The sequence below is a fragment of the Rhinolophus sinicus genome, linkage group LG17, assembly GCF_036562045.2.
Source record: "Rhinolophus sinicus isolate RSC01 linkage group LG17, ASM3656204v1, whole genome shotgun sequence".
Lineage (NCBI taxonomy): Eukaryota > Metazoa > Chordata > Mammalia > Chiroptera > Rhinolophidae > Rhinolophus > Rhinolophus sinicus.
Genome location: NC_133766.1, coordinates 25,581,197 through 25,608,797, shown reverse-complemented (window position 1 = coordinate 25,608,797; position 27,601 = coordinate 25,581,197). Strand labels below are relative to the sequence as shown.

The 27,601-nt window shown below is 50.5% G+C and overlaps 1 protein-coding gene across 11 annotated transcripts; it reads right to left on the bottom strand.

Moving 5' to 3' along the window:
- Nucleotides 1–8,174: 8,174 nt before the first annotated feature.
- Nucleotides 8,175–26,925, bottom strand: IGSF9 (immunoglobulin superfamily member 9). Of its 11 annotated transcripts, none has more exons than XM_074322100.1 (23): nt 26,761–26,925; nt 26,279–26,436; nt 25,735–26,108; nt 23,522–23,765; nt 23,130–23,318; nt 17,886–18,038; nt 16,741–16,895; nt 16,419–16,500; nt 15,318–15,474; nt 15,085–15,230; nt 14,850–14,992; nt 13,397–13,537; nt 12,821–12,937; nt 12,462–12,612; nt 12,168–12,291; nt 11,772–11,947; nt 11,265–11,515; nt 10,972–11,056; nt 10,703–10,879; nt 10,446–10,488; nt 9,278–10,141; nt 8,890–9,017; nt 8,175–8,676 (listed from the first exon to the last, which is right to left on the bottom strand). In XM_074322100.1, exons 4-23 carry the CDS (start codon nt 23,577–23,579, stop codon nt 8,495–8,497), a joined length of 3,522 nt encoding a protein of 1,173 aa, XP_074178201.1. In that variant the 5' UTR covers nt 23,580–23,765; nt 25,735–26,108; nt 26,279–26,436; nt 26,761–26,925; the 3' UTR covers nt 8,175–8,494. The 11 variants fall into 11 exon arrangements, with proteins under 11 accessions (XP_074178201.1, XP_074178197.1, XP_074178199.1 ...); XM_074322096.1 differs by having other exon boundaries at nt 16,383–16,500; nt 26,761–26,923; XM_074322098.1 differs by having other exon boundaries at nt 16,383–16,500; nt 25,793–26,108; nt 26,761–26,923.
- Between the last annotated feature and the right edge of the window lie 676 nt (nt 26,926–27,601).

The window sequence follows — 27,601 nt, the reverse complement described above, 5'->3', positions numbered from 1 at the left end:
CTCGCCGTGCCAGGTGTTTGAGTGGGTGGAGGCCTCGGTGTAAGATATCCGCAACCCTTGGAACCTACAGAACCAGCCCACCAAAAGGCTGGTAATGCCTGCTATGGCCAACAGGGCGGCATGCTATCCGGATGCTCGAGAGGACCACCAATTCACCAAGGGGTCAGGTCTCTCCCAGGCAGACTGCGCTCCCTGTCTCTGGCACAGCTCCTCATGGGCTTCCTGAGACTGCATTTTCACACGCACAAATGGCTCCACCATTCCTCGGAGAGCTTTGTCCAGCGCCATATCCTGCTCGCTCCCCCATTTGTCATGTGGGGCGGTGGGCAGGGCCTCTGGTCCCACTCCCCACATAAGAACGCAGGATATGGCTAGACCAAAAAGGAACACCCAATCAAAATGGCGGGGTGAGGTGAGCCTCTGTAAAGCTACCTTGGAATTTACAACTAATCGAACAACAATAACTAGACAAAGGACTCCCTGCACAGCAGACAGGCAAGACGAAGAGGCCTACTACTGAATTCACCTAAAGGTGGGCGAATCGTGCGAGCGGGGGAGGAGGGAAGGGAGAAGTGCGGAGACGGAGCCGTGCAGGCGCAGGACACAGACCTAGCTCAGTGCTCCGAGCTCGCTACATCCCAGAACTACAGCAGCTAGAGGAGAGGGAAGAACTTGGACTGCTAGGGCTCCACTTATGGTCCACAGGGCTAAGGGGTCCGCATATAAAACGGCTGAACCCAACGCTCACAGCAGAGACGTCGGAGAAAAGACAGGGAACAAGGCTGAAAATGGTGGTTTAAGCCCTCACTGCTGAGCAAAGAACGGAAGCCTAAGGCACTGAGACTAGCCGCCCCTCCCTGCCCTCCCAGAGCTCGCTCCGCCCCTACCTGCCTGGTGCTAGAAGCAGAACAGTAGTAGTGTCAGATCAAAAGAATACAATATTTGCTGTTCTGAGAACTGTGGACCGCAGACACAGATTCACAGCCCAACTAGTTCCGGCAAAGGGGAGGGAGTTGTGGAAGGACCAGCTGTGGTGGTGGTGCTGCCATTGTTCTGGGCAACCTCTCACAACTCACCCCGCCCCTGGCTCCACCTATCTGGGCAGATCCCGGCAGGAGTAAACGGACTGCTGAAACATATGGGCTCTGAATCTGGTGCAGGAATCTGAAGCTTTGGAACTTCAAGAGCTCTACGCATACCCAGACAGACACTGCACCCTGTGACATAGGCGAACTATTAACAGAGGAGAAGCCCGTCTCCCAGGGAATCCCCTCATTGTGTGAGAAGCTTGAATAGTGCAGAGAAAACATAGCACTACCGTGTGAGAGAGAAAAAAAGAAAGGCTGCAGTTGGAGAGAAACATTCTACTAACAAGTACTGAAAAACAAAATAAAGACCTCTTCCTATCAACCTGTTGCAGAAGCCACTCCTATAGATGTCTAGGAAGAGAAATAGCAAATCAGTAATTGCCATGAATAACCAAGGCAACAAGACAGCTCAGAAAGAAAGTGAAAAGTCTCCAGAAAAGGAACTTAAAGATATAGAAATATGTGACTTAAATGACAGAGAATTCAAGATTGCAGTTCTGAAAAAACTCAACAAGATGCAAGAAAATACAGATAGGTAGTTAAATGAACTCAGAAACACAATCAAAGAACAGCATGAGCATTTTACGAAAGAGATTGAAATTTTAAAAAAGAACCAAATAGAATTTCTGGAGATTAAGAACTCAATAGAAGAAATTAAGAATGAAATAACCAGCTTAGGTAGTAGAGTTGACCAGATGGAGGAAAGAATCAGTGACATCGAAGATAGAAACCTGGAAATTACACAGATGGAAGAAGAAAGAGACTTGAGACTTAAAAGAAATGAAAGAACTCTACAAGAACTTTCTGACTCCATCAGAAAGAACAATATAAGAATAATGGGCATACCAGAAGAAGAAAGAGAGATGGGAACAGAGAATATATTCAAACAAATTGTCCATGAGAACTTCCCAAACTTGAGGACAGAACTGGATCCTCAAATCCAAGAAGCAAATAGAACACCTAATTACCTCAATCCCAACGGGCCTTCTCCAAGGCACATTGTAGTGAAGCTGTCTAAAATCAACAACAAAGAAAGAATCCTCAAGTCAGCCAGGGAAAAGAAGACGGTAACCTACAAAGGAAAGCCCATTAGATTATCATCAGATTTTTCAGCAGAAACTCTACAAGCCAGGAGGAAGTGGAACCAAATATTCAAACTATTGAAAGAGAGAAATTATGAGCCAAGAATAATATATCCAGCAAAGATATATTTTAGACATGAAGGAAGAATAAACACCTTTCCAGACATACAGAAGCTGAGGGAATTTTCTAATACACGACCTGCACTATAAGAAATACAAAGGAGGCTATTGGACCACCATCGACAGGGACAATTTGTGGCAACCAAAACATAAAAAGGGGGAGAGTACAGGCCTGAACCAGAACATGGGAATGGAGAAAGTAAGCATGCTGAAGAAAACGGAACACTCTAAATATCAAATTTTCTTTTACATAAACTTAAGGGTAACCACTGAAAAAATCCAGAACTGAAATATATGCTGTAATAAAAGAAGAAACAGAGGGAAACATCATAGAATACCACCCACACAGAATTAATGGACAACAACAAAAAGGCAAAGAAACAATGGAGACACAGCCTTACCAGAAAACTAAAGATAGAATGACAGGAAATCCTCACATATCAATAATCACCCTAAATGTAAATGGACTGAACTCACCAATAAAAAGGCACAGAGTAGCAGATTGGATCAAAAAACTAAATCCAACCATATGCTGTCTCCAAGAGACACATCTCAGCTACAAGGACAAGCATAGACTCAAAGTGAAAGGGTGGAAATTGACACTCCAAGCAAATGGTACCCAGAGAAAATCAGGTGTAGCCATAATGATATCAGATGAAACAGACTTCAGGGTGAAAAAGATAACAAGAGACAAAGATGGACATTTCATAATGGTAAAGGGGACTATACAACAAGAAGACATACAGTTATCAATATTTATACCCCCAATCAGGGAGCATCGAAATATACCAAGCAACTACTAACAGAACTAAAGGGAGAAATTGACCGAAACACAATTATACTAGGGGACTTAAATACATCATTGACAGCTTTGGATAGATCATCCAAACAGAAAATAAATAACGAAATAGCAGCCCTAAATGACACATTAGATGAAATGGACATAATTGACATTTATAGAGCACTTCATCCTAAAACATCAGACTATACATTCTTTTCTAGTGTACATGGAACATTCTCAAGGATAGACCATATATTGGGACATAAAATCAGCCTATGCAAATTTAAGAAGATTGAAATCATACCAAGCATATTCTCTGATCACAAGGCTTTGAAATTGGATATCAACTGCAAAAAGAAAGCAGGAAAAAGCACAAATACATGGAGATTAAACAACATACTTTTAACGAACGACTGGGTCAAAAAAGAAATTAGAGGGGATGTCAAAAGATACATAGAAACAAATGACAATGCAAATACATCCTACCAAAATTTTGGGGATGCAGCAAAAGCAGTTTTAAGATAGAAATTTATATCATTACAGGCCTATCTCAAGAAACAAGAAAAATCCCAAATAAATAACCTCATGTTACACCTTAAAGAACTAGAAAAAGAAGAACAAGTGAAACCCAAGGTCAGCAGAAGAAAGGAAATAACAAAAATCAGAGCAGAACTAAATGAAATAGAGAACAAAAAGACAATAGAAAAAATTAATGTGACAAAGAGCTGGTACTTTAAAAAGATTAACAAAATTGACAAACCCTTGGCTAGACTCACTAAGATAAAAAGAGAGAAGACACTAATTAACAAAATCAGAAATGAAAAAGGGGAAGTTATCACAGAACCCATAGAAATACAAAGGATCATCCAAGAAAACTATGAAGGACTATATGCCACCAAATTCAATAACCTAGAAGAAATGGACAAGTTCTTAGAAACATATAGCCTTCCAAGGCTGAACCATGAAGAACTTGAAAATCTAAACAGACTGATCACCAGTAACGAAATTGAATCAGTCATCCAAAACCTTCCCAAAAGCAAAAGTCCAGGACCAGATGGCTTCACTAGTGAATTCTACCAAACCTTCAAAGAGGATCTAATACCAATCCTGCTCAAACTCTTCCAAAAAATTGAAGAAGAGACGGTACTCCCTAATTCATTTTATGAGGCCAACATTACCCTGATATCCAAACCTGGTAAGGACACCACAAAAAAAGAAAACTACAGACCAATATCTCTAATGAATACAGATGCAAAAATCCTAAACAAAATTCTAGCAAATCGAATACAACAATGCATTAAAAAGATTATTCATCACGACCAAGTGGGGTTCATCCCCGGGGCACAAGGATGGTTCAACATCTGCAACTCCATCAATGTGATACATCACATAAACAAAATAAAGGACAAAAATCATATGATTATATCAATTGATGCACAAAAAGCATTTGACAAGATAGAACATCCATTTATGATTAAAGCATTTAATAAAATAGGCATAGAAGGAAAATACCTTAACATAATAAAGGCCATATATGACAAACCCTCAGCCAATCTCATAATTAACGGTGAAAACCTGAAGCCCTTTGCTTTACGTTCAGGAACGCGACAGAGCTGTCCCCTATCACATCTGCTTTTCAACATAGTGTTGGAAGTCCTGGCCAGAGCAATCAGGCAAGAGAAAGAAATAAAAGGCATCCAATTGGGAATGAAGAAGTTAAATTATCACTCTTTGCAGATGACATGATACTATATATAGAAAACCCAAAAGACTCCACCAAAAAGCTATTACAAACAATCAACAAATACAGTAAAGTTGCTGGCTACAAATCAACGTACAAAAGTCCATTGCTTTCCTATATGCTTACAATGAAATCTCAGAAAAAGAAATGCAAAAAACAATTCCTTTTGCAATTGCAGCAAAAAGAATAAAATACCTAGGAATAAACTTAACCAAGGATGTGAAGGACCTATATGATGAAAACTGTAAGACATTTTTGAAAGAAATTGAAGAAGACACAAAGAAATGGAAAGACATTCCATGCTCATGGATTGGAAGAATCAACATAGTTAAAATGGCCATATTACCCAAAGCAATATACAGATTTAATGCAATCCCCATCAAAATCCCAATGGCATTTTTAAAAAGAAATAGAACAAAAAATCATCAGATTTGTTTGGAACCACGAAAGACCCCGAATAGCCAAAGCAATCTTAAGAAAAAAAAACAATACTGGAGGTATCACACTCCTTGACTTTAGCTTGTACTACAGGGCTACAATAATCCAAACAGCATGGTATTGGCAGAAAAACAGTCACGTAGACCAATGGAATAGAATTGAGAACCCAGAAATTAAACCACATAAATATGGACAGATAATCTTTGACAAAGAAGCTAAAAACATACAATGGAGGTAAGACAGCCTCTTCAATAAATGGTGCTGAGAGAATTGGATAGCCACATGCAAAGGAATGAAACTGGACTGCTATTGTCACCATGTACCACAATTAATTCAAAATGTATCAAAGACTTAAGCATAAGACCTGACACAATAAACTGCATAGAAGAAAACATAGGTACTAAACTTATGGACCTTGAGTTCAAAGAGCATTTTATGAATTTGACTCCAAATGCAAGGGAAGTAAAAGCTAAAATAAACGAATGGGACTATATTAAACTTAGAAGCTTCTGCACAGCAAAAGAAACCATCGACAAAATAAAGAGGCAACCAACTGAATGGGAGAAGATTTTTGCAAACAGTGCTTCCGATAAGGGGCTAATATCCAAAGTATGCAAGGAACACATGCAAATCAACAACAAAAAAACAAGCAACCCAATTGAAAAATGGGCAGAGGACCTGAAGAGACATTTCTCCAAAGAGGATATACAAATGGCAAATAGACATAGGAAAAAATGCTCAACATCACTAATCATCAGAGAAATGCAAATCAAAACCACAATGAGATATCACCTCACCCCAGTCAGAATGGCTATCATCAACAAGACAAATAGTAACAAGTGTTGGAGAGGCTGTGGAGAAAAAGGAACCCTCATACACTGTTGGTGGGAATGCAGACTGGTGCAGCCGTTATGGAAGGCAGTGTGGAGGTTCCTCAAAAAATTACAAATAGAATTACCACATGACCCAGCAATCCCTCTCCTGGGTATCTACCCAAAAAATCTGAAAACATTTATACATAAAGACACGTGTGCTCCAATGTTCATTGCAGCTTTGTTTACGGTGGCCAGGACATGGAAACAACCAAAATGTCCTTCGATAGATGAATGGATAAAGAAGTTGTGGTATATGTACACAATGGAATACTATTCGGCAGTAAGAAAAAATGATATAGGAACATTTGTGACAACATGGATGGATCTTGAGAATGTAATGCTGAGTGAAATAAGTCAGACAGAAAAAGCAGAGAACCATGTGATTTCATTGATATGTGGTATATAAACCAAAAACAACAAAAGAACAAGACAAACAAATGAGAAACAGAAACTCATAGACACAGACAATAGTTTAGTGGTTACCAGAGGGTAAGGGGGGTGCGGGGTAGGAGATGAGGGTAAGGGGGATCAAATATATGGTGATGGAATAAGAACTGACTCTGGGTGGTGAACACACAATGGGATTTATAGATGATGTAATACAGAATTATACACCTGGAATCTATGTAATTTTACTAACAATTGTCACCCCAATAAATTAAAAAAAAAAAACACCCACGGAGCCACAGGTAGGGGAGTCATACCACTATAGTCTCACTGGAGGTTGGATTCACACGACGTGCGACCTGCTGTCCGCTTTCTGACAACCGACCGACTCTCTCCTCGACTTCACTCCCTAACGCAGCCGCAGCAGATATATTAGTGGCCAATGGCTCAAGGGCCACAGCTGACAGCCATCTGTTACCCAAGCCAGCACCTTTCCACATGAGGCCGAGAGCCTGGAAACTGCTCTCTGGGGCTCTGCCACTACACATGCCTTCACATAAGCTGTTCTTTTGCTTGAGGTGGTTTGACTGACTCTCACCTGCTCTACCTCACTCACCGTGACTTTGCGAATTACTAAAGCACAGGACACCTCAGTTCCCCAGCCTGATAGTACTACCTACCTCGGTTGTAGAGAACTAACTGACACATTGTGGGGACAGAGCCAGGAGAGCAGTTTCCAGGCTCTCGACCTCATGTAGAAAGGTGCTGACTCAGGTAGTAAATGACCAACAACTGTGATTGGATGGCCATCAGCTGTGGCTAGTTGGCCGGCAGCTGTAACCAGTGAGCTATTGCCCACTAATGTAACTGCTGTGGCTACGCTAGCAGCAAAATGCAAAATGGGGGCTAGCAAGAAGATGGTGGCTGAGCTAGCAAGAGCGGACAGCAGTTAGCACAGTGGATTGCAGCTAGCACGGCGGATTGCAGCTACGAAATGATGTTGGTTGGCAGAGAAAAGCAGACAGCAGGTTACAGATCGTATGGCTCCTGCTTCCTGTGTCTCCAACCCAGCTGCCAGCGAGAATATAGTGGTATGACTCCCCTATCTATGGCTCCATGGATGTTCCTTTTTGGCCTCACCATGTCATGCGTTCTTATGTGGGGAACGGAACCTGAGAGCCCGCATGCCACCCTGCATGCCACACACGTAAGGATCTTAGAGCAGTACTGGCACATCGGGAGTGCTCAGCTGTTAGTTATCATTGTCCCCACTCTGTCAGGACTCTGAAGATCTCCCACATGAAGCATTTGTCCCAGCACATGCTGTAAGCATTCACCATGTTGACTCCTTCCTTTGTGCTACCATAACCAACACATGACTTTATCACAGAACTTATCGCATCATACTGTAACTGTTTCACTTGTCTGCCTCACTGACTAGAAAGAACTCCCCAAGGGCAAAGGCATGACTTAGTGAGCTTTGTATTTTCTCAGCATCTAGTTCAAAGGCTGGTCTTTAGTAGGTGACTTCAGTAGGCACTCAATAAATGTTATTTGAATGGATGTTGAATGCACCTCCATTCCTTCAGGAAGTGACCCCTCCTTTTTAAGTGTTTGGGATTTTCCCACCGCCGTCTTAAATTCAAAGCCAGACACAGAAAACATTTTCCAGATTTTTTTAATTCACCTGTAAAACAGCCGCACCAACACCACGACCACCACCACCACCACCACCACCACACACACACACACACACACACACACACACACACACACAACCAGCAGACCTAGCATGCCTATTCCAGTCCCCAAACTAGAGGGGCTCAGCATATACATCCCACACCATGCCCACCCAAGCCCACCATCAGGATCTATGCCTGGGCCCCAAAGGGGCAGGAGCAGTTTGTCAGGCTGGAGCTAGGTCTTGTTGGGACTGCCTTTGCAGGGTCCGTGGGGCTTCACCCTGCCTCACATTAAGGCGTTCACAGCAGAGTGGCCTGTTCAGGGTGGGGGACTGGCTGTCGATAGGCTGGTAGCTGGGCCCTAGTGGCATCTCGGCGGCGGCGGAAGGCCAGGAATTCCTCCCGAAGGGCAGCACAGCGGGCCTCAGGGTCAGGAGTATGGGCCGTGTTCAGGAGGCAGCACTCCTCTGGAGTCTTTTCACCTGCAAGAGGAGGGCAGAACAATGAGAGGAAGAAGTCTCGAGGCTCACTAGCACCGTGAAGTGCCCCTGGGCCTGCAAAGCAGATGAGCCCAGGGAGAAGAGCAGAGAGCCTGGGGTCCAGGGCCTGACCGGGAACAGCCTGGCTTCTAAGGCTGCGGGTGACTGTGGGACAGTGAAGCTAGGAGTGCCCGCCTTTCTGGAGGGCTCACATACCTAGCTCTGGCTCAGCTTCAGGTCGGGGTCGAGCGCCAGCCAAGTCTAGGTGCAGACTCTCCAGCAATTCCATGTCCCCAGGGAATTCTGAATCCCATTCATAGTTCTCATCCACAGATGTATTCCTCCTGTTAAAAGGGAGAAATGGGTAGTAAGGTGCGTAGAGGAATAGAGTGACAGAAAAGCCTGAAACTGGGCTCCCCAAATTCAGGTAGGGCCATGGGTTTTCCCTGAGGCTCCTTGGACCTCAGCCAGAGCTTCTAAAAGGAGACAAGGTTTCCTGGCCCCAGGGTGGGAGTAGACGAGAAAGGAGAGGGTATCAGGAGAGGGGTGGGGAGAAAGTCTGAGAAGGCAGGAGTGGGCAGGGATGGGCAGGGACTGCCCTCACCTCTTGCTGACTGTTACCACGTGCTCCCTTCGGGGCCATCTCTCAGGGCCACTGGCCCAGCTGCTGCTATCTCCCAGAATAGCAGGACTGAGGTAGCTGCCTCCTGCTGAGGGGGCTGTGGAGGGGGGCCGCAAGAACGAAGCGCTGCCCCGCCCACTGCTCTGGCTGGTGAGGCTGCCCCGAGGGACGGCAGGGAGAAGGCTTGGCAGCAGCCGTTCCCTCAATGTCCAGTCAGCTAGTGCTGTGTATGGGGGCTCAGGAGCAGCCCCAGCCCTGACCATGGCCCCAGGAAGTACGGCCCTGGGGGACCCAGGGGAGGAGTCCGGGGGTTGAAGGAAAGATGAAGTGGGGCAGGGCTGGGTGTCCGTGTAATCTAGGGGTGGAGCAGGACTGGGCTCTTCGAAAGGGGGCCAGTCCCCATCCACATTCATCTCCCGGAAGAAGGGCAGGTTCAGGTACTGGAGCAGGGGTCCTGGACCTGACAGAGGACTTGGTGGAGCTGCAGGATTGAGCCCCACAGGGCTTATGTCTACAATGCAGAGGGGCTGGGGCAGCCCACTAGGGCTGCTGCTGCTGCAGTCATACGACCTGGCCTGACGCTGGGACGGGGTCTGAGGTTTGGCCTGCTCAGGGCCTGACCTTTCTTGGGGGGTCACCATGCTGGGTCCCATCACAAAGCGCCCATCTGGTCCCCGGCAAATGGACTCCAGGGGCAAGGGCCCCCGGCTAGGAGGATCCTCCAGAGGGGAGCTGGGGGATCCAGGGGGCTCCCTGCAGAGCAGACTCTGGTGCAGGCTGGGAACTGGGGAAGCCTGGGGCTTCAGCTTGGCCACACTATCAGGACTGCTTGAACCTGGAGCAGAGCTGGGGAAGAACAGATCAGGGTCTGTGGTAGGAGCCAGTCCCCCTCCTAGGAAACAGTGTCAGGCCTGGAGAGGTCTGGTACACAACAGAGCAGAGCTGGGAGAACTAGCGAGGAAGCACATACAATGGAGGCGTGGAGGGAGGCAAAGGCAACACTAGACGGCCCCCAGTCTGGGGCCCTGCATGCCAATCCTCACCTCCCTCTCTCACTTCTGTTCCACCTCCCACGCCTCCCACCCCAAGGTGCACAAAAGGGGCACTCTGTGGGAAAGCAAAAGAAAGCCCAGGAGGTGGAGGCACTTACAGTAGAGCTGATAACTGGGGCGGAGAGAAGATAAGTGGTGGATCTGTAAGGGCAGGAGAACCAGACATGACACAGGTAAACCCAAGGCCCCCAAGGCCCCAGGCACAGACCCTCACCCAATAGCAGGTGCCTAGCTCCATCCAGCTGGGAATAGTGGAGGCAAGGTTGGGTGCAGAACCAAGGAGAGGAGGGCCCCTGACCCAGCAGGAGGGTGGGGTTTCCTCCAGGTAGGAGGCGCTGATGGGAATTGGTCCTACCTTGGTGAAGGCGCTTGCGGCGGCGGCGGGCGGCCCTGCGCTGGTTAGTGACACAAGCAGCCAGGATGCTCACAAGAACAGCCACCCCCAGGAAGCAGAGCCCGCCCAGCACTCCGGCCAGCACGGGCTGTGGCAAGAAGCCTGGCAACTGGGTGCGAGACGGATAGACCTCCAGGCCTGCACAAGGGGCCATGAAGGAGGGTCGGTGTCCAGACTCAGTGGGCTAATAGCCCCCAGGCCCCAGATTGGCCCTCCCGCCAGGTTCTCACCAGAAGTGGAGACGTTGGCTATGTTGCTGGGATCACTGACATAGCCACCAGCCAAGGCCACAAGGCGGAACTCGTAGAGAACATCCTAGGGGTGGGGGGTCCAGGAAGTAGGTTAGGGTCAGGCCTGACCGCCTACCCCAACCCCATTCAGAAAGATACTGCTGTTGGGAAATATGGGTGAAGTGAAAAGCTGGGAAAATGGTCAAATCTGGGTGAGAAGATCAGTTTTGGGGAATGGAGCTGGGGCCTGGAGAGACACAGGAGGAACCCCTGTGCCCACCTCCCACACTAACCTTAATGAGGCCTGGCACCAGCAGCTGCATTTCTGTGCCTGCCACGGCCTGGTCCAGCACCTCCCAGGCCTGGGAGCCTTGTCGGCCCTCCAGGATGTAGCCATCCAGTTTCTTAGGGACCAGTTCTGGTGGATCCCAATGTAAGAGTATCCCCCGGGGTGTCCTAACTGCCACCAGACCTCGGGGAGAGGACAGAGGCAGCGGCATCTCTGTCAGGGGAAGTCTGGGGACAGCTGGTGTGGTAGGAAGCCCTGAAATGGCAGACAGGCACAGCAGAAATTGGATCTCCAGTGCCCTTCCCCATATCTCCTGGCCTTCCACAACCCCCGATGCCCAACCCTTTTTCCAGAGCCCCTAAACAAGTCTGGATCATCCTCCACAAACCCCTCCAGGCCCCAAGCTGCCCATCACCTCTGCCTCTTCCCACCCAGGTCCTCCCGTATCCAGGCTTTCCCTGCCAGCTCTTCCCCATCCTTGTCTGCTGCTCTAGATTGAGAGGTCTCTCACCTTCAGGGACAGACAGGACAATCTTGCTGAAAGGCCCACTTCCCAGCTTGTTCTGAGCTAGGACGCTGAACTGGTACTGGGTGTGGGGCTGCAACCCTGGCACAAGGAGGTGAGCAGCCCCCATGGGCACCGCCAGGGACACCCAATCATGGTGGGCTCGGTCAGGACGCTTGGCCCTGGAGGACATGAGGATACCCTATGAACTAGAAACACCAGGAAGCTTGGAGTCTGGAGAACTTACCTCTCCCCTCCCCTCAACCATACAGGGTAACCTAAGATTCTTGGAAATCCAGCAACAGAATTGGTGCAGGGCTGGGATGGAGGAGTGGGACAAAGGGAAGAGGACCAGAGAGAATCAGGATGGGGAGGAGAGCAGTGGCAGGGAAGGTCACGCACAATGGGGTATACCAGATGCTGAATCTCTGCAGATAACCGCCATCAAACCCAGGCTCCCAGGAGACATTGGCACTCTTGGGCAAAGGCACGACGGACACATTGGTGACAACATGGGGGCTGGTGCCTGGGTAAGGGGAGTGGAGGACTATGGTCAGCACCCTGAGTAAAGGTACAAAGCTAAGGGAAGCCCAGGAGTCCCCAACCACCATCCCCATCTGGGCCTCCAAAAATGATTCCCCATCTTCAGTCCCACACAGTTTCCTGCAGCCCCCAGCCGGCTCTGCAGCCACAAACCCAGCACGTAGACATTCGTGGAGGTGGCCACTTGGGCCACAGCATTGCTGGCGGTGCACTCCCAGCGTCCGTGGGCCTCCTTGGTCAAGGGTCGCAGGATAAGGCTACTGTTGCTGTCCACCTGGGCCTGGCTCTGCAGCCCATGGCCCACCTACAGAACCACTGGTCAGCCCTGAAGACACACGCAGCCACCCCTCACCAAGGGCGCCACTTATCTCTCTGGGCAGCGCCAGCTTTCTCCCCACCCTGCCTCTGACAGCCCTCCCTTTTCCATACCTTCCTTCCCACAAAATGGCCAGGGGCAGAGAGACCGGGGTATAATGGGCAGAGCACAGGCAGAACGGGCTCAGGAGCCTTACCTTGGCCCAAGAGACAGTAGGAGGAGGGTCTCCGCGGGCAGAACAGGGGATGAGTAGCTCCCGCCCTACTTCTTGGAAATATTCTTCCTTAGGCCGTTCTAAAAAAGCTGGGGGGGCCTGCAAGCCAGAGCTGGCATTGGGAGGGGCCTCTCTCACACGCTGTCTCCTCTCTGGGATTCCCTGTCATATCACATCTTAGTCTCATCTCTCAGTATCTCTCTAGCTTTGTCTCTGTTCTCTGGAGGGAAAGGGAAGGACTGGGGGGCTGGGAGTCCTCTCTGGAGGTGTACAGGCCTCTCCAGAACATGGGGGTGAGGGTGGGGTGTAGTCAAGGTTAGTGAGATGGGGGCGGGCAGAATATCTGACTGTGGATATACTATGTGATTGATGTTCCACCCCCACTATGCACTATGTCTGCAAAATACTCTGGGATGGGGCCTGACAGCTGTTGCTGTAGCCACGGTGGAAAACACAAACTTGGAAGCCCCTTCTCACCCCCCTCTGCCAGCCTGGTGTCCACATGGGGTGCATCTTTAGCCACCTGACCCACTGCTGCTGGCCCACCCTGAGCGTCACCTTGAGCAGCACTCGGGTCACTGGGGAGGGCCCTGCAGTGCCAAGACTGTTGTAGGGGGTGCAGGAGTATTCTCCTAGAGCGTCCTCATTCCCCAGAGCAATGACCAGTGAGCCTTCTGGGCCCTGGGACCAGCCAGGGAACTGGAAGGAAGAGGAGATGACAAAGAGAAAGAAACTCAGCAGAGGCAAGGCCGAGATGGAGAGACCATATCAGGCGGGAGATGGTATGAGAAGCCCACAGCTATGCAGAGGAGTCCACAACTCTACCTTTAGGCCTGACCTCTCTGCATTCCAGCCCTTCATCTCCTTTTCCCAGAGAGGGGCCTCTCCCAATGGGTGTGACAGCTAAGACTGTACAACTCCAGGGGGTGCCACTCACAGAGAATACAATGTGAGACGCACCCCTTGTGGTTGAGCTGTGTCGGGGCTCCATGCTTTCTGGGACCTCATCTATTTGTCTTCCCAGCACTCATGACAAAATTCAGCATCTTCCACCCCAAATCAGTTCCTTTTCCTGGCTTCCTTATTTCTATGTTAGAGGCCCCAATGTCCTCGCTCACATCTGATTCCTCACCTTCCCTTACTCACCAGCTCTGTCCTCTAGGAAGGCCTGTTGTCTAGATGCAAGGCCCATCCATCTGCATGTTCTCTTCTCTAATTCAGGCCTCATAACCTCTCACCTGGACCATTTCAACGCCCCTGAACTCCTACCCCTATGTCTACTCCTCCCCCTCCATTCCATCCGACAAACTCAACTCCTTCTCACAGCTCTGATGCTGTCACATCATTGCTCAAACAACTTCACTGTCTCCAACTGCCCTTAGACTTTAACATTCAACAAAAATTTATTGAGCATTATTACTGCAGAAGCCCTGAGGACACTATGATTAAAAGATGTAATACTTGCCCACAAGGAATTTATAGTCTTTGCAGACACATAAGATTCCAATCATCTTGGAATGAGCTAGTAATATTAACTTGGCATCCAGAGTTCTTTTGGCCCCAACCTGTCTTTCCAGCTATCTCTGCACCATTTGCATCCACACAGGTACTCCCACCAAGCTGCACGATTCATTGTCATAAAGGCACTATATTGTTTTTTGCCTCTGAGCCCTGGTTTCTGAATGGACTGTCCACCCTTCAAAGCCCATCATCAAAGTCCCAGAAGCTATAGCTGATTTATCCTTGACCAGTCCTAACCGGAAGGTGCTTCCTCCATCCCTGGCCTTCCAGCAGAGTGTCTCTGTTGCTGTCCCTTCCCCTCTAGGCTGTGCTCTCCTTAAACATGGATGTCTCTTTGCTCCTGCTCTCCATGCACCCCCCTTCATAGCACTCAATAATAAGTGTATGTTCTAGTCACTGAATTGAATTACACTGAGCTAACGCCACTGCAACTGTCCTGACTAGAATCAATCCAAGCTGAGACATTCCTTCCCCTGCCCCAAGCCTGTACCTTGTCCAGCTGCAGGGCATTCCCATCCTTGGTCCAACTGACAAAGAGCAGTGGTGGGTTGGCACGAACTGGGCACCGGATCACCCCTCGCATGCCTATGGGCAGGGGTGTCTCAGGAGGCATTGCTGTCACCTGGGCTGGGTCTGGGGAAAAATAGTGGCAAGTTGTGCAGGAGCAGCTTGGCTTGGCCCACGGGAGGGGAGCAGGCTGTGGGGGGAGTTCGGGTCAGGCTTACAGAGCACAGTGAGATAGGCAGAGGCTGAGGGTGGGTGTAGGAGGCCGTTGCTGGGCACACAGGTGTAGCGGCCAGCATCATCAGGCTGCGCAGACTGTAGCCACAGGCTCCCATCCACCAAGATCTGCACTCGTGACTGTAGGCGGCTGCAATATGGCATGTGTGAGGAGGGGTCCAGGCCTTGGTCAGCCAAGGAGCTCCTCAAAGCCTTCCCACCAGTTCCCCACCCTTACCCTCCAGAGCCCCACCTAATGTGGAAGACATTGAGGCTGTCCTGGAACCAGCTATAGGTGAGGTTAGCAGGGTACGCCTCAGCCCGGCAGGCCAAGGAAATATCCTGGGAGGCATTGACAGTGCTGTTCTTGGGGGGTACCATGATGACTGGGGGTCCTGTGGGGGAGTACAAGGGGAAGGAGGGGACTGAGCCCACAGTATTCCCAGAACCCTGAGTTCACTTCTATGATTCTTCCTGGACCTGCGCTCTGGAACCCCATTTGCCCAGTTTCCCCTGCCTAGAAATGTGTGTGTATGTGTGTGTGTGTGTATTGGGGAGGGGGATCAGTTTTAGCTCACTGCTCATTTACCCTTTATATACCTCATCTGTTACACCTTAAATCACCTCTGTCTCTTCCTCTAACCCAGGTACCTAGTACCTTACCCCCAGATGCTGCAGTGACCCCCAAACTCAGACTCCATCTCTGCCACTCTAATGGCTATTCATGCATTGAATAGCCATTCATTCTTTGGCCATATAACACTTCTGCTTAAGACCCCCAAACAGCTGCTATCTCCTACCACATTAAACTCAAACTTCTTGATCCAACCCCGCCCTGCCTGGCCAACCATCTTTTCATGGGCGAATCGGGCCTTTTATTTCTCAGCTTTCCTTCTAAAGGGAAGGTCTTGGCCAGGAATTACAATGTGATGATCATGGTGCTCAGCTAAACATAATTAAATTCTTGCCACGTCCTGAGAGGTAGATATGAACCTCTTTATATAGATGGCGAAATTGAGGGTCAAGAGGATCACATGGCTCATGCTCTAACGCCAGCACCCATGCCCTTTACACTATACCACATTGCTGGGCACTAACTACTTATCTGTTTACTGATCCTTTTAAAATTTAAGATGCTAGTTTTAGAGGAACAGCCTGCACCTAAATTGGGAGCTCTCTCACTTCCCACAGCTCCTGCCTTCAGGCACAAGTGTCCTCCTAACTCTTGTCCTGTGCACCCCCAACCACAGGCCACTCCTTATACATAGGTTTCTCAGTTCCAGGCCCTCCCCCCAGAGTGCACCTAGCACCAGCAGCTGGGTGGCGTGGGTGGCACTGCCCTCAGTGCTGGAGGCTTGGCAAGTGTAGATCCCCGAGCTGCCTCGCTCCACTTGGCGGATCCACAGCGTCCCATTCTGCACCTAAGGTAGGAATCAATGAGGAAGACCCCAGGAGTCTCCCTACCCTCCCACAGGCCTCAGACCCTGCACTTCTGAGAACGGCCAGCAGAGGGAGACAGCACCCCAGGCTCAGGAAGCCAAGTCAAAGCACCTCCACCAGCTAGTTTCCCAACATGGCTTTCACCATCCTTCAGCGTGGCTCCTGGGCCTACACCTGGCCCTCACTCTATCTGGTGCACCCTGCCCAGCAGCAGGACTTACCTGCATCTGGCCCTGGCCCTGGCCAAGGTCTTGTCCTCGGAGCTTCCAAGTCACATGAGGCTGGGGGCTACCGCGGGCCACACAACGCAAGGTCAAGGCCTCTAATTCCTGAACTTCCAGCACCTGCGGAGGTGTCTCCAGGAATTGAGGGGGCGCTGCAGAGAGAGAGACATCAGGGGCTGCCAGAGGGGCTATCAGCCCAAAGAGGAGCATATGAGGGCAGGGAGACAGATCAGCCCTCAGCCCACCAGCCCAACCACCTTCACAGGAACCCCCAGCCCAGGGCCGCCCTGTCTGCTGTACTCAGGGCCTCGTGAGGACTGCACCAGCCCATCCCAGAACTGGCCTGCAGAGTTGGCAGCCAGGGCCGAGCACAGGTAGGGTGCTCAGAGCCAGGGGAAAGCTAGCTGCCCTCTAGAAGACCACTGTTCTGGGAGTCAGGAGGCCTGGGTTCTAGACTCTGTTCTGCCCCTAATCAGTGGCATGACCCAGTCTCTCTGAGCCCCCGTCTCCTCATCTATGAAATGGGCATAATTATGACCTTCCTTTTTGGGGCTGAGAGACATTTCATGATATACTGGGTTAAAAGGTGTTTTGAAAAAACAAAATGCTGTATATATGTGGTCTGTTTCATTTAAGGCTCAACAGCCCCCTACCCATTACCTGCTCCTGGCCAGGGAGGCAGGAGCAGGGAAGAGAGGGGAAGAGGAAGTTCCTAACATAGCCTAGAACAGGGGTGTCCAAACTGCTGCCCGCAGGCCAACTGCGGCCCATGATCCATTGTTAATTGGCCTGCAGCAAATTCCAAAAATATATTTAGTTTACTTAAATGAACCAGGTGAGGCAATACGTACTTCACCTTGAGTGAGTGGCCAGCTGTTTGTGTATTTTACCGCATATGGCCCTTGGTGAAAAACGTTGAAAAAAGTTTGGACATTCCTGGCCTAGAAGGTCAATTGGACTTAGATTTGAAGAACAGAAAGGGCAGGAGTCGGGGTAGGCGGGGCAGGATGCAAACAATGGGCAAGCAAACAAGGTGTCAGCGAGGGTGGGGCATCAGAACTGCCTCCTCCCCTCCCCCACCAGCCAGAGGTCCCATTATCTTGTGCCCCTCCTTTCTCCACTGCCTGCTCCTAGCTTCATACAATTGACTGTGAGGTGCACCCAGGAGCCGTTAGCAGAATCATCTTCAGGGCTGTGCTGGTCCAGGAAAAGCACACGACACTCATACCAGCCCTGGTCTTCTGCCCGGAGCCCCTCAATCTGGAGAGATGCCCCCTTCTGCAGCCGGACTCGCCCTGGAGGAGGAGCCCAGAATCAGGGTGCTGCAAGGACCCATGGGAGCCCCAAACCCTTGGTCATTCTCAGAGGTCAACAATATGCCAGTCTCAATTACCCTGATAGACTGGGGTCCAGAGAGACATAGAGGAAGTTGGGGTATTTGAGGGGAGATCCCTCTATCAGCCCCTCTGGTTGCTCCTGCCTTTCAGCAGCTGGGATCTAGTCTAGACAAAGAGAAACACTGAGCGGTGGACAAGACCCTCCACTGAAAGGTTGAAAAACCAGCACTTCAGTCTCCTCTCAATTCTTATAGGATCTACCCATCCCTGGGATTTTGTAGGGAAGAGTATATGGGTCTGATGAGTATTCTTCCTGCCAGAGAACTCTGTCTCCGGAAGCCTCAGTAGTGTTTGGGACCTGAGCAGGGACCCAGACATCGCCTACCAAAGCCCCTAATTCCTCAGGGCTATTATCAGTGGCCTATGCGCCTTAGGGTGGCCAGAGTCCAGCCCAGCCAGGAAGCAAGGTCAGCAGCCGCATCACCCCATCTCCTTAGTTCCAGGGCACCCAAGCTCCAGCTGACTGACCACATAGAGCTCCACAAAGCCACACAGCCCAGCACAGGCAGACACCACACTGTCACCCTCAGTCAGCATCCACACCACACCACCAGGCTGACTGAGGTTGCTCCAAATCCCTCAGCACCTCCCCTGACAGCCCTGCACCCCAGACAACTTCATGGGTCCCTGGCAGTACAACCTAGTGAGAATGGCAGCTCTGCTATGTACTCTGGGCAAGTTATTAACCTCTCTCAACTTCAGCGTCCTTGTCTATAAAATAAGAGGGGAATCTGGGTGGGGTAGAGGGGAAAGCTCATGGAGGGAAGCAGGCAGCATGGGGCCTGGCAGCAGCAGGTGCTCAAATAAAGACTGAACAAATGAATGAGCTCAAGATTTGAAATCAGAAGCCTGCATTCAGTCCCGGCCCTGTCCCTGCCCTGGTGACACATCGTCTCCCTTCCTAGTCCTTATCAGTGAACAGCACCACATGCACCAAGTCATTCCACCAGCTGCCTGGCATCACCTATTCCTCTCCATGACCCACCCCCTTTACCTGTTCAGTAAACCTTTCAAATCCCAACTTCTAAATATTTGTTCCTTCTCTACCACTTTCACCTTAGTTTAGTCCTGAGTATCTTTTACCTGCATTACTCCAATAGCTTATTAAGAGGTCTCCCCCCTCCAGCCTACCCCTCTACATTCATCAGCTGCCCACCCCTTGACCTTTTATATGGATGCAATGACATTTTCTTAAATCTTTGGGTTATGCAAAACAAATAACAGTTCTAAGACATGTCCCTTGGCATTGTGCCCACTCCAACCATCCAGATTGTGCCCCAAATTAGCCCTTCCTAATACCAGAAATTCTAAAGCTGTTTGTGCACTCACCCCCTCTAATCTGCTTCCATTCTACCCCTAGGGTGATCTTTCTGAACTATCATCTAAACCTAGGGAGCCCCTGATGCCACCGGGGAAAAAGAGAATGATCAAGTGGAGGCCTGCTTTGTGAGAGCAGGCAGGGACTTTTTTTTCTCCCAAGAATGAGGTTGAGGGGTGTGAATTCTCTAAGGGTGGACCTGTTTAAAGGGCTAGATGTTTAAATCCCCACCTAGGAGATTAGCCTAGCCCTTGAAGGTAAATATTTAACATAATCACACCCTTTCATCCACCAGCAGGATTCTTCAGTAACCCTAATCGGCCTGGCCATCCTCCCCCACCCCTCCCCCCGCAGACCGCAACTTCCTCTAACTGCAGTAAGGCAGTAATTTTTCACTGTGGTGCTCTTTAAGCTCTACAGAGAAGGCAGAAGAGAGAAGGAACACTGAGCAATGAATATGGGCCATGAAATATTAGGCACTGTCACCATATTTAATCCTCCCAAGAATTCCATTATAGAGTAAGAAACTGATGTTTCTTTCCAAAATCTCATGGCTAGTAAATGACAAAGCCAGGCCTTCTTTCTCCAGATGGATGTACTTCCCATTGCACACTAGTGTCAGGATCACGTTATGCTCAAGGTACTGAGCATGTAGCACATTCAGTATGTTATCACTCAGGGGTGTTGGTAGCCACTGGGTAACAGTTCCAAACGTGTGCTGACCAGAACATCCAGTGAAGCACACTGAATGTCCTAACTGTTCTAATAGGGACTGCTAGATCTGTTACAGAAGAACAAGAAAGGGGGCGGCCCGGTGGCTCAAGCTGCTGGAGCCGAAGGCAGCCGGTTCGATTCCCACATGGGCCAGTGAGCTGCGCCCTCTACTGCTAAGACTGTGAACAACGGCTCTCCCTGGAGCTGGGGTGCCCAGAACAGCTGGAGGTTGATGTGAGCTGCTGTGTGCTGCAGTGGCCTGTTGTGTGCTGACGTGTGCTACCGTGAGCAGCCAGTGGCTGCGCTGGCCGGCAGCTGACCAGAGTGGCCAGGCCAGCAGCTGGCAGCCGTGAGTAAGCGGCTGGCAGCTGACAAGGACTGCCATGAGCTGCTGTGAGCGGTTGACCAGCGACCAGCGACCGACTGCCTCAGCTGGGTGGACGGCAAGGCTCATAATACCACCATTGGCCAGGGAGCGGTGCCCTACAACTAGACAGAAACAATGGCTTAAAAAATGGGGGGGCGGAGGGGGGAAGGGAAGGAAGGGCAAAAAAATAAAAAAAAGAACAGGAAGAGGGCCGGGGTAGGCAGTCCCTAGTCCTCCTGAGTCCTGGGCACACCTCCTGGAGGCCCACCCTCTACTCACAGAGCAACAGCCTGACAGACCTGAGACCTCTTGGCATGCAGGGATGTATAAACGAAGCAGAAGACGTAACCCAACCCTTGAAAGCTCTCAGAAGGCCGGGAACCCACACTCACATTCATGTGCACGTTCAAAAAATGGTGCTGTGCCCAGATATTCCACGAGGCTATGAAGCAAGAGTATGAAGCAAGAGAAGTACAGACGGCTTCCAGGAAACTGTGACTATGCAGTGTTTTGAAAGATAAAAGGCAGTAAGGGGAGATGACTAGAGGGAGCAATGGGGAGAATGAGAGAACCGATTTGTATCAAACAGCTCAAGACAGAGAGAAAACTCATGTCCATTCTGCTGTATGGGGCATTTTGAAACTCCCAAGAAATACAGCACAGAAGTAAAAGACCAAAAGCTGGTCCCATGGATTAGGACTGGTCTAAGACCCAACCCAGGAAAGCTGGAGTAGATTAAGGCATGCTTCTTTTTCCTCTGGATGCCTGGTCACATTTCACACCATGGAGGTAGGGAGGTACTCCAGGCTCCATGCTGGCATTTCACACACAGTGGCTAACTTAACCCTAGTATTTAGTCCTAGCTGGTTTTATACTGCTTTCATACTAATCTATAAAGCTAGTCTCTTTTGCTAGATAGATTCTAGAATCTTTAAAGGTTGGAAGCTTGCCCTTCAGTGCAGTCCCTAAAGCTCCAGTTACTTTCAGGGTCCCTTCCACAGTCTAGGCACCAGCTTCACACACAGTCCCAGGCTATAGCCCCTTCACTTGCCCAGAGAGTTTAAACACGACAGCATTGTCCTTAGCAACCTCCACCTCCCATTACCTAGCAACTGCAGTTCAGAGTCCCCTATACAAAGGCTGAGAGGCCCCTTCCACACTGGCAGGCAGTAAAAGGTTATTGGGCATAGGGGCCTCCCCCCAGGGCCCATACTCTGCAGACTAGCCCTGGCCCCACCAGGAGCTCCAGACTGGGGGTAAGGTGGGCACAAAAGGTAGGGGAAAGAAGAAGGCCCCAGAGATTACTGCTCAAGCTCTGGCAGACGTAAAGAAATCCAAAAGGTAGCAAAGTGGCTGGCCAGATCTCAAGACAAGCGGGGGGAGAGGGAAGAAGATTTCCACATCCTGGTGGAGTCCCAGGGAAAGCCTTTCTTCCTCTCCTCCCCCTCCTCCTGGCGGGCCCTTAGTCAAGCATCTTCTGCATCTGCCCAGCCTCAGCCAGGCAGCCTCTATGCCTCTCAGCCAGCAGGCAGAGGCACAGCGGGAGGCCTGGTGGGCACAGCTGCTTTCCCTTCACTTTTCCTAACTGGGGCCGCTTTCATCAATTCTCGTGGGGCTTGTGTAGACACATACACTCATACACTCACACCAGGCTGTTTGCCAACAACCCCCTCCTCCCCCCCCGTTTGAAAAACTCTTCCCTTTGGCAGCACCTGCCTGAGCCTCCTCCCCTCTGCTCAGCCAGCCCCTTGGATGAGAGCTCAACCAATCCTAGCGATTCTGCAGGATTCAAACTAAAAAGGGAACAGGGAAAGCCCCACCTGCCATCAGTGACTTCCCAGGTGGCCTTTCCTGGGCTTTTTCTGCTTAGCTCCTAAAGGACCCATTCTTAGGCTCTCCCACACACTTCCCTCTGAGACCTGCACTAAACCATTCAGATTAAGGCTCCAGCCGGGATTAGGAGGAAGCTGAGCTTTTTGAGGGAGGCCTATACACTATTTTAAGACTGTACAGGAGGAACCAAGCCCAGCCCCTTCCATTTGCTGATCTTTTGGGAACGTGGTCCTCCCCAGCCCATCTCTCTGTGTACATGTTCTTCGGTACCAGAATCAGGCTAAGCCCCCACTGCAGAAGCAGACAGGTCATCCACCCACCCTCTGTGCTGACTCATCAGTCCAGGCCCTAGAGGCCCAGAATCCCCAAACTAGCATTGAAGACAGTAGACGGAGAGGGCAGGGGAATGAGCAAAGCCAGAGACCAGGACAGGGTCACGTGGAGAAACCAGGGAAGATCAGGATGGAGTCTGGGAAGCTTCCTGATGAGATCTAGAAAAGTAATTTACAGAATTAGGTTGGATACTTGAAAGAAGGCTGCAGAACCTCCTTTGGAAAAGACCAGCTGTACTTCTAAACAGCACAGCTATACCCTGTGTGTGTGCGTGTAAATGCAGATGGGGAGCAGAGCCACAGTTACTAAGCAGAGTTGCAGCAATGGAACTAGAGGTGAAGTCAGGGCAGGGACACAATAGTTAAGGAGACCCCACCCAGCCCACTTTTGTTGGCAATCCCTCCAGCCTACGGCTAAGTCTTACCCACGTAATCAGGGTCCACTCGGGGAGAGTAGAGGCCAAACTGGATGAAGATGGGAAGCAGGAACCCAAAGCGCAGCCACTCAATGACGTGCAGGGGGGGTCGGCCAGCCGAGGGCAGCAGGTCACAGCCCAACACAGCACTCTCCCCAGCCCGGCCCACCACTGATACCACCTCAGACTTCCCTCGACCTGCATGGTGGGTGGCATGAGGGACAGCAGGGCGCAGGTCAGGGCTGAGAAGGGAGGTCCCATCAGCATCTCAGGGGGCACCCTAGGACTCTGTAATTGAGGGAACCCTCAACCTCTCCAGAAGCCTCACATGCTCAGAGAGAACCCCTGGGGAATGCCCCATCCCAAGACTAACAGGGAGTTAGTTCTTGAATCCAGCTCACCGTCAGCCCCTCGGCTGATGATCAGGCTGAGGATGACCAGACTGAGGCACCAAACCATAGCCCAGCTGCCTGCTCACCCAGCGCCCCTATCCACAGGGGCCCAGGTAGACGGGCCCGGGATGTCCACAGCCCAGCAAGCTGTCAGTCCTTCTGATTAGGTAACAGGTTTCGGCTCCCACGCTTCTGGTTAGGGCTTGGCTCACGTTAACACCTGATGAAGCTGTCCTCTGGAGCACCGCCAGGTCTAAATGCCAAATGCAAGGTGACACACAGAGTTTGCCAATATAATAACCAGAAGAAACCCCACCGTTAGAGAAAGTCCAGGAGGACAGCAAAGGAAGAGAAAGGAGAGGAAGCAGATAAGAGGAGGGGTCACAGATTAGAGATCGTGATACCCCACCCTAAGAATAAGGCCTGGGATGGGGGCACTGGGAAAATGAGGGAGTGCTGGCGGGGAAGACCAGGACATGTAGGGAAATTCAGGTTACTAAGGATCTCAGAAAACTGAGGCTTGAAGGAACTAGGGGTTCCTATACTTTCAGAAAAAAAATTTTCAGGGAAGTATGGGAGCTAGAGAGCCCCTGACAGGCAAGCCTTCCTTCCTCATCTTTCATGTATCCTGATGCTAACAACGAGGTGGCACAGAAAGTAGAACTAGTATTATCATCTCCACCCCAACAGGGATAAATTGACGTTGAGATTCTCAGAGAGTATCACTCAGGGGGACAGAGCCAGTCAGGGCAAAGCCAGAAAGTGGCCCCTAGGGGATCCCCACACAATTCTCTGCCCCATTTCCCCAGCCTCCATAAACCCTGGAAACTGAGGAACAGTACACCTTCTCCACTCAGCCTCCCAACGCAGCTTTAACAATGAGTGAGTAATGCACGTGCAAGGGAAGACACTTGCCTTCCCCACCAGCTGGTATGGGGCTGGGGTGGGGGTGTGTGTGGTGTTTTTTTGTTTGTTTTTTTTCCAGGCAGCACCCTCCAAGCTTGGCCAGATTCCTGGGCTGGCTGCTGGTGCCACTTCCTCTTCATGATGCTACCAGGCAGCCACTCTCTGCTAGACACCCTGAAAAGTGCCTCACCCCATTTCCTCCCACTCACCCCCCTCCAATATTCTCAGGGCCCAGGGCCTGCGGTTTTCCCTTCCCCAACCTTAAGGACATGGTTCATTAAAAGCCAAGAGTCTATGTGGTGTACAGAGAGTCCTGGAGATGGAGGGTAGGAACTCTTGACAGCCCAGACTTACAGCTCCTAGTGCTCCCTGCACAACGGGCTAGGGGTGAGATGGGGGTGCTATCTTGGCCTGGCAAATCCAAGTGGACTCTGCTCCGGGCCTCCACTCCACTCTGGGCCTCAAAGTTCGGGACTGGCTATAAAACATCCCCAGGTCCCTCAGCCTGGCCCTTGCCTCTATTTAAATGGCCCTGTGTGTCTAACTCCTGACAACTCACGGGAACATGTTCCCCTTGCTTCCCACTGCCCCTAGCCAGGTCTCCCATACTTTTCCAGCAAATCTTTTTCCAATTGTATATGAAACCCCAGTTCCACCTGGCTCAGTTTTCCTTGAATCTTAGCAACTCGGGTTTCCCAAGAATTCCTCTGCTTTTCCTAAAATCTTTCCAACTCCTCTGCCCCCCAGCATGTCCTCACCTGTCTGGTCTCCCCACCCAGCACTCCTTCATTCTCCTAGTACCCCCATTCCAGTTATCTCTACTTCTCAGTCCCCATGCCCATTTTTTGCACCTGATCTCCAATTGCATCAGGTCCTCTGGGCCTCAAGGAAATCCCTGTGTCCTCCCTCCCACCCACCCACGCACCTACTTCTCTCACCCATTCCTCCTTAGAATTTCCCTCCCTAGAGTTGGCTTGCCTCAGCCCACAATACACTTCTGATGTCCCACCCTCAATTCCCTTCTCCTTCGCCTTCTCCCGGCCCCTGGAACTCCTTGCTGTTGGAATCCACAAAGAACCAGATCCCCTGCACAGAAGTCTTAGTACCTCCAGAACTACTCCAGTTCCCGGGGAAGCCCCCCTCCCCAACCAAGATTTCCTTTTCACGCCCCAGAACTCCCCTAGTTCTGTGCCTAAGAGAATTCCACTTCTCTCCATAAGTCCCCCGCTTTCTCCTGTCCCCCTGACTCCCACACAGTTCTCCATTCCCCCGCGGACACCCCCCATTCCATCTCCCTAGCACGCCCCCGCCCTCACCTGCTCCGCGCGCGGCTCAGCTCCCCTCTTCCCGCGACACAATAGGGGGCGGACCCACCTCCCGCCTCGGACGCCCCAAGCGCCTTCCGTCACCCTGGAGACCGCCAATCCCCGCCTGCGGCGGCCAATGGGAACAGCAGAGGGAGGAGGGGGCGGGCGCGACCTTCTGGCGGCCTGGGACTTGCAGTTTCGGGCTAGCTGTACTCCGCGGCACGTGGGCAGGTCGCCCCCTGGTGGAGAGCGTTGCGATCAAGCGCGAAAAGGCCGAAGGGTGGGCGGTTCAGGGCCCTTGCACCAGGGGTCGCAGATGCCTGCTCTCCCCTTGCTCCTTGCACGCCCTCTTTCCGGTGCAAAACCGCCTCCCTTCTTCTAACCTGCAGAAGTCGCAGCCAGGATTGAAATCTGAGCCTGGGGCAAGAGTACCCGGCGGGGAGCAGGACTCCCCGCCCTTCTCCCAGGGGATCCACCCAGCTCCTCCTCTGGTCTCCTCCCCCATCCCCATTCCCACCTCCGCCCATTTCTTCTCTGGCCGGACTGGAAATACCTGTCCGCACTGGCGAGCTCCCAGATCCTGCCCGGGCGCCTCCTGCATTGTGGGGAGGGGAAGGCTGCGCCATAGCTGAGGTTGCCAAGTCAGCTCCCGCGGCAGCGCCCAGCACCAACCACCCAGAGAAACAGGCCCAGAGGGGAAAAGAGAGGCACCTTGACATGGGCGATTGAAAGAGGAGGAATGAAATAAGTAATCATTTACTGAACCCTTGCAGGTGCCAGACCATGGATTCCATGCTTTATAACTGACCTAAACTGCAGAAACCCTGTGAAGTAGGTATGGCTCTAGATGACTAGTGAAAAAACCAAGGCTCAAACGAAGGAGGTGAAGTAACTTGCCGACTTTCCATCTAGGACATGACAGAGCCAGGATCAGACCCAACTCTGATTTAATCAACCCACACCCTCCGGCACTTAACCACTGCTCACACCAGAGTCTCTGCCTCATCCTCCCTCCAGGTGATCAGCCAGCCTTACCTGATCACATCCTGTGCCTGGAAGCTCACCACGCATTACCAGTCTATTGGTAGGGACTGCTGGAAAGTTCTGCTGGTGTAAACGTCTTGGTGCTTGAGATAGAAATGTGAAGGAGGAAGCAGAGGAGGAGCTGAGGCAGGATCAGTGACATGGTCTGTCCCACCATTCCTCCAGCAAATTCTCCCAAAGAGGCAGTTTTCAGCATTACTTTACAATGTAGCAGACTGAACTAATAGTGCTAAGACTAATGAAACCGTGTTAGTGGACACACCTGAAAGCAAGGCCAGGTAGAGTGCTTGGGAGAGATAGGTGAAGCACCTTTTATCTCTTGGCTCCTCACCAACCAGAGGGGAAGAGCTCCTCCACAGTGGAATGGGTTTCATTTCTGCTGTCTCCCGTGTCAACGGGAGCCCTGGGTCAACGGTTCAGGGACCATTTAATGAGGATAAACTAATCTCACTTGAACATGAAAATAACTTTTTGTGAATCTGAGATTTAAATGATTTTCAATTTTTAAAAGTTTATGATATGGTCATTTTTTTTCTGGAAGCTTATTTGTGTGTTTTATTATTGTCATTTTGCTGTTATTCAGGTGTATCTTGTTGGCTTTTTGGTAAAAACACGAGTCTCTCTTATAACTTGTTCCCATGCAATGCCAGAAATGAAAGATGAAAGAAAAAAAAAGTCCCTGAGGCTCAAAACTCAGGTTATCTTTGACCCTTAATCATAACTTTCTAGGAAAGTTTGTCCACTGTGGGGGCAGAGCCCCAGAAAGTAGTTTCCAGGCTCTCGGCCTCACGTGGAGGAGTGCTGGCTCGGGTAGTAGATGGCCGTCAGCTGT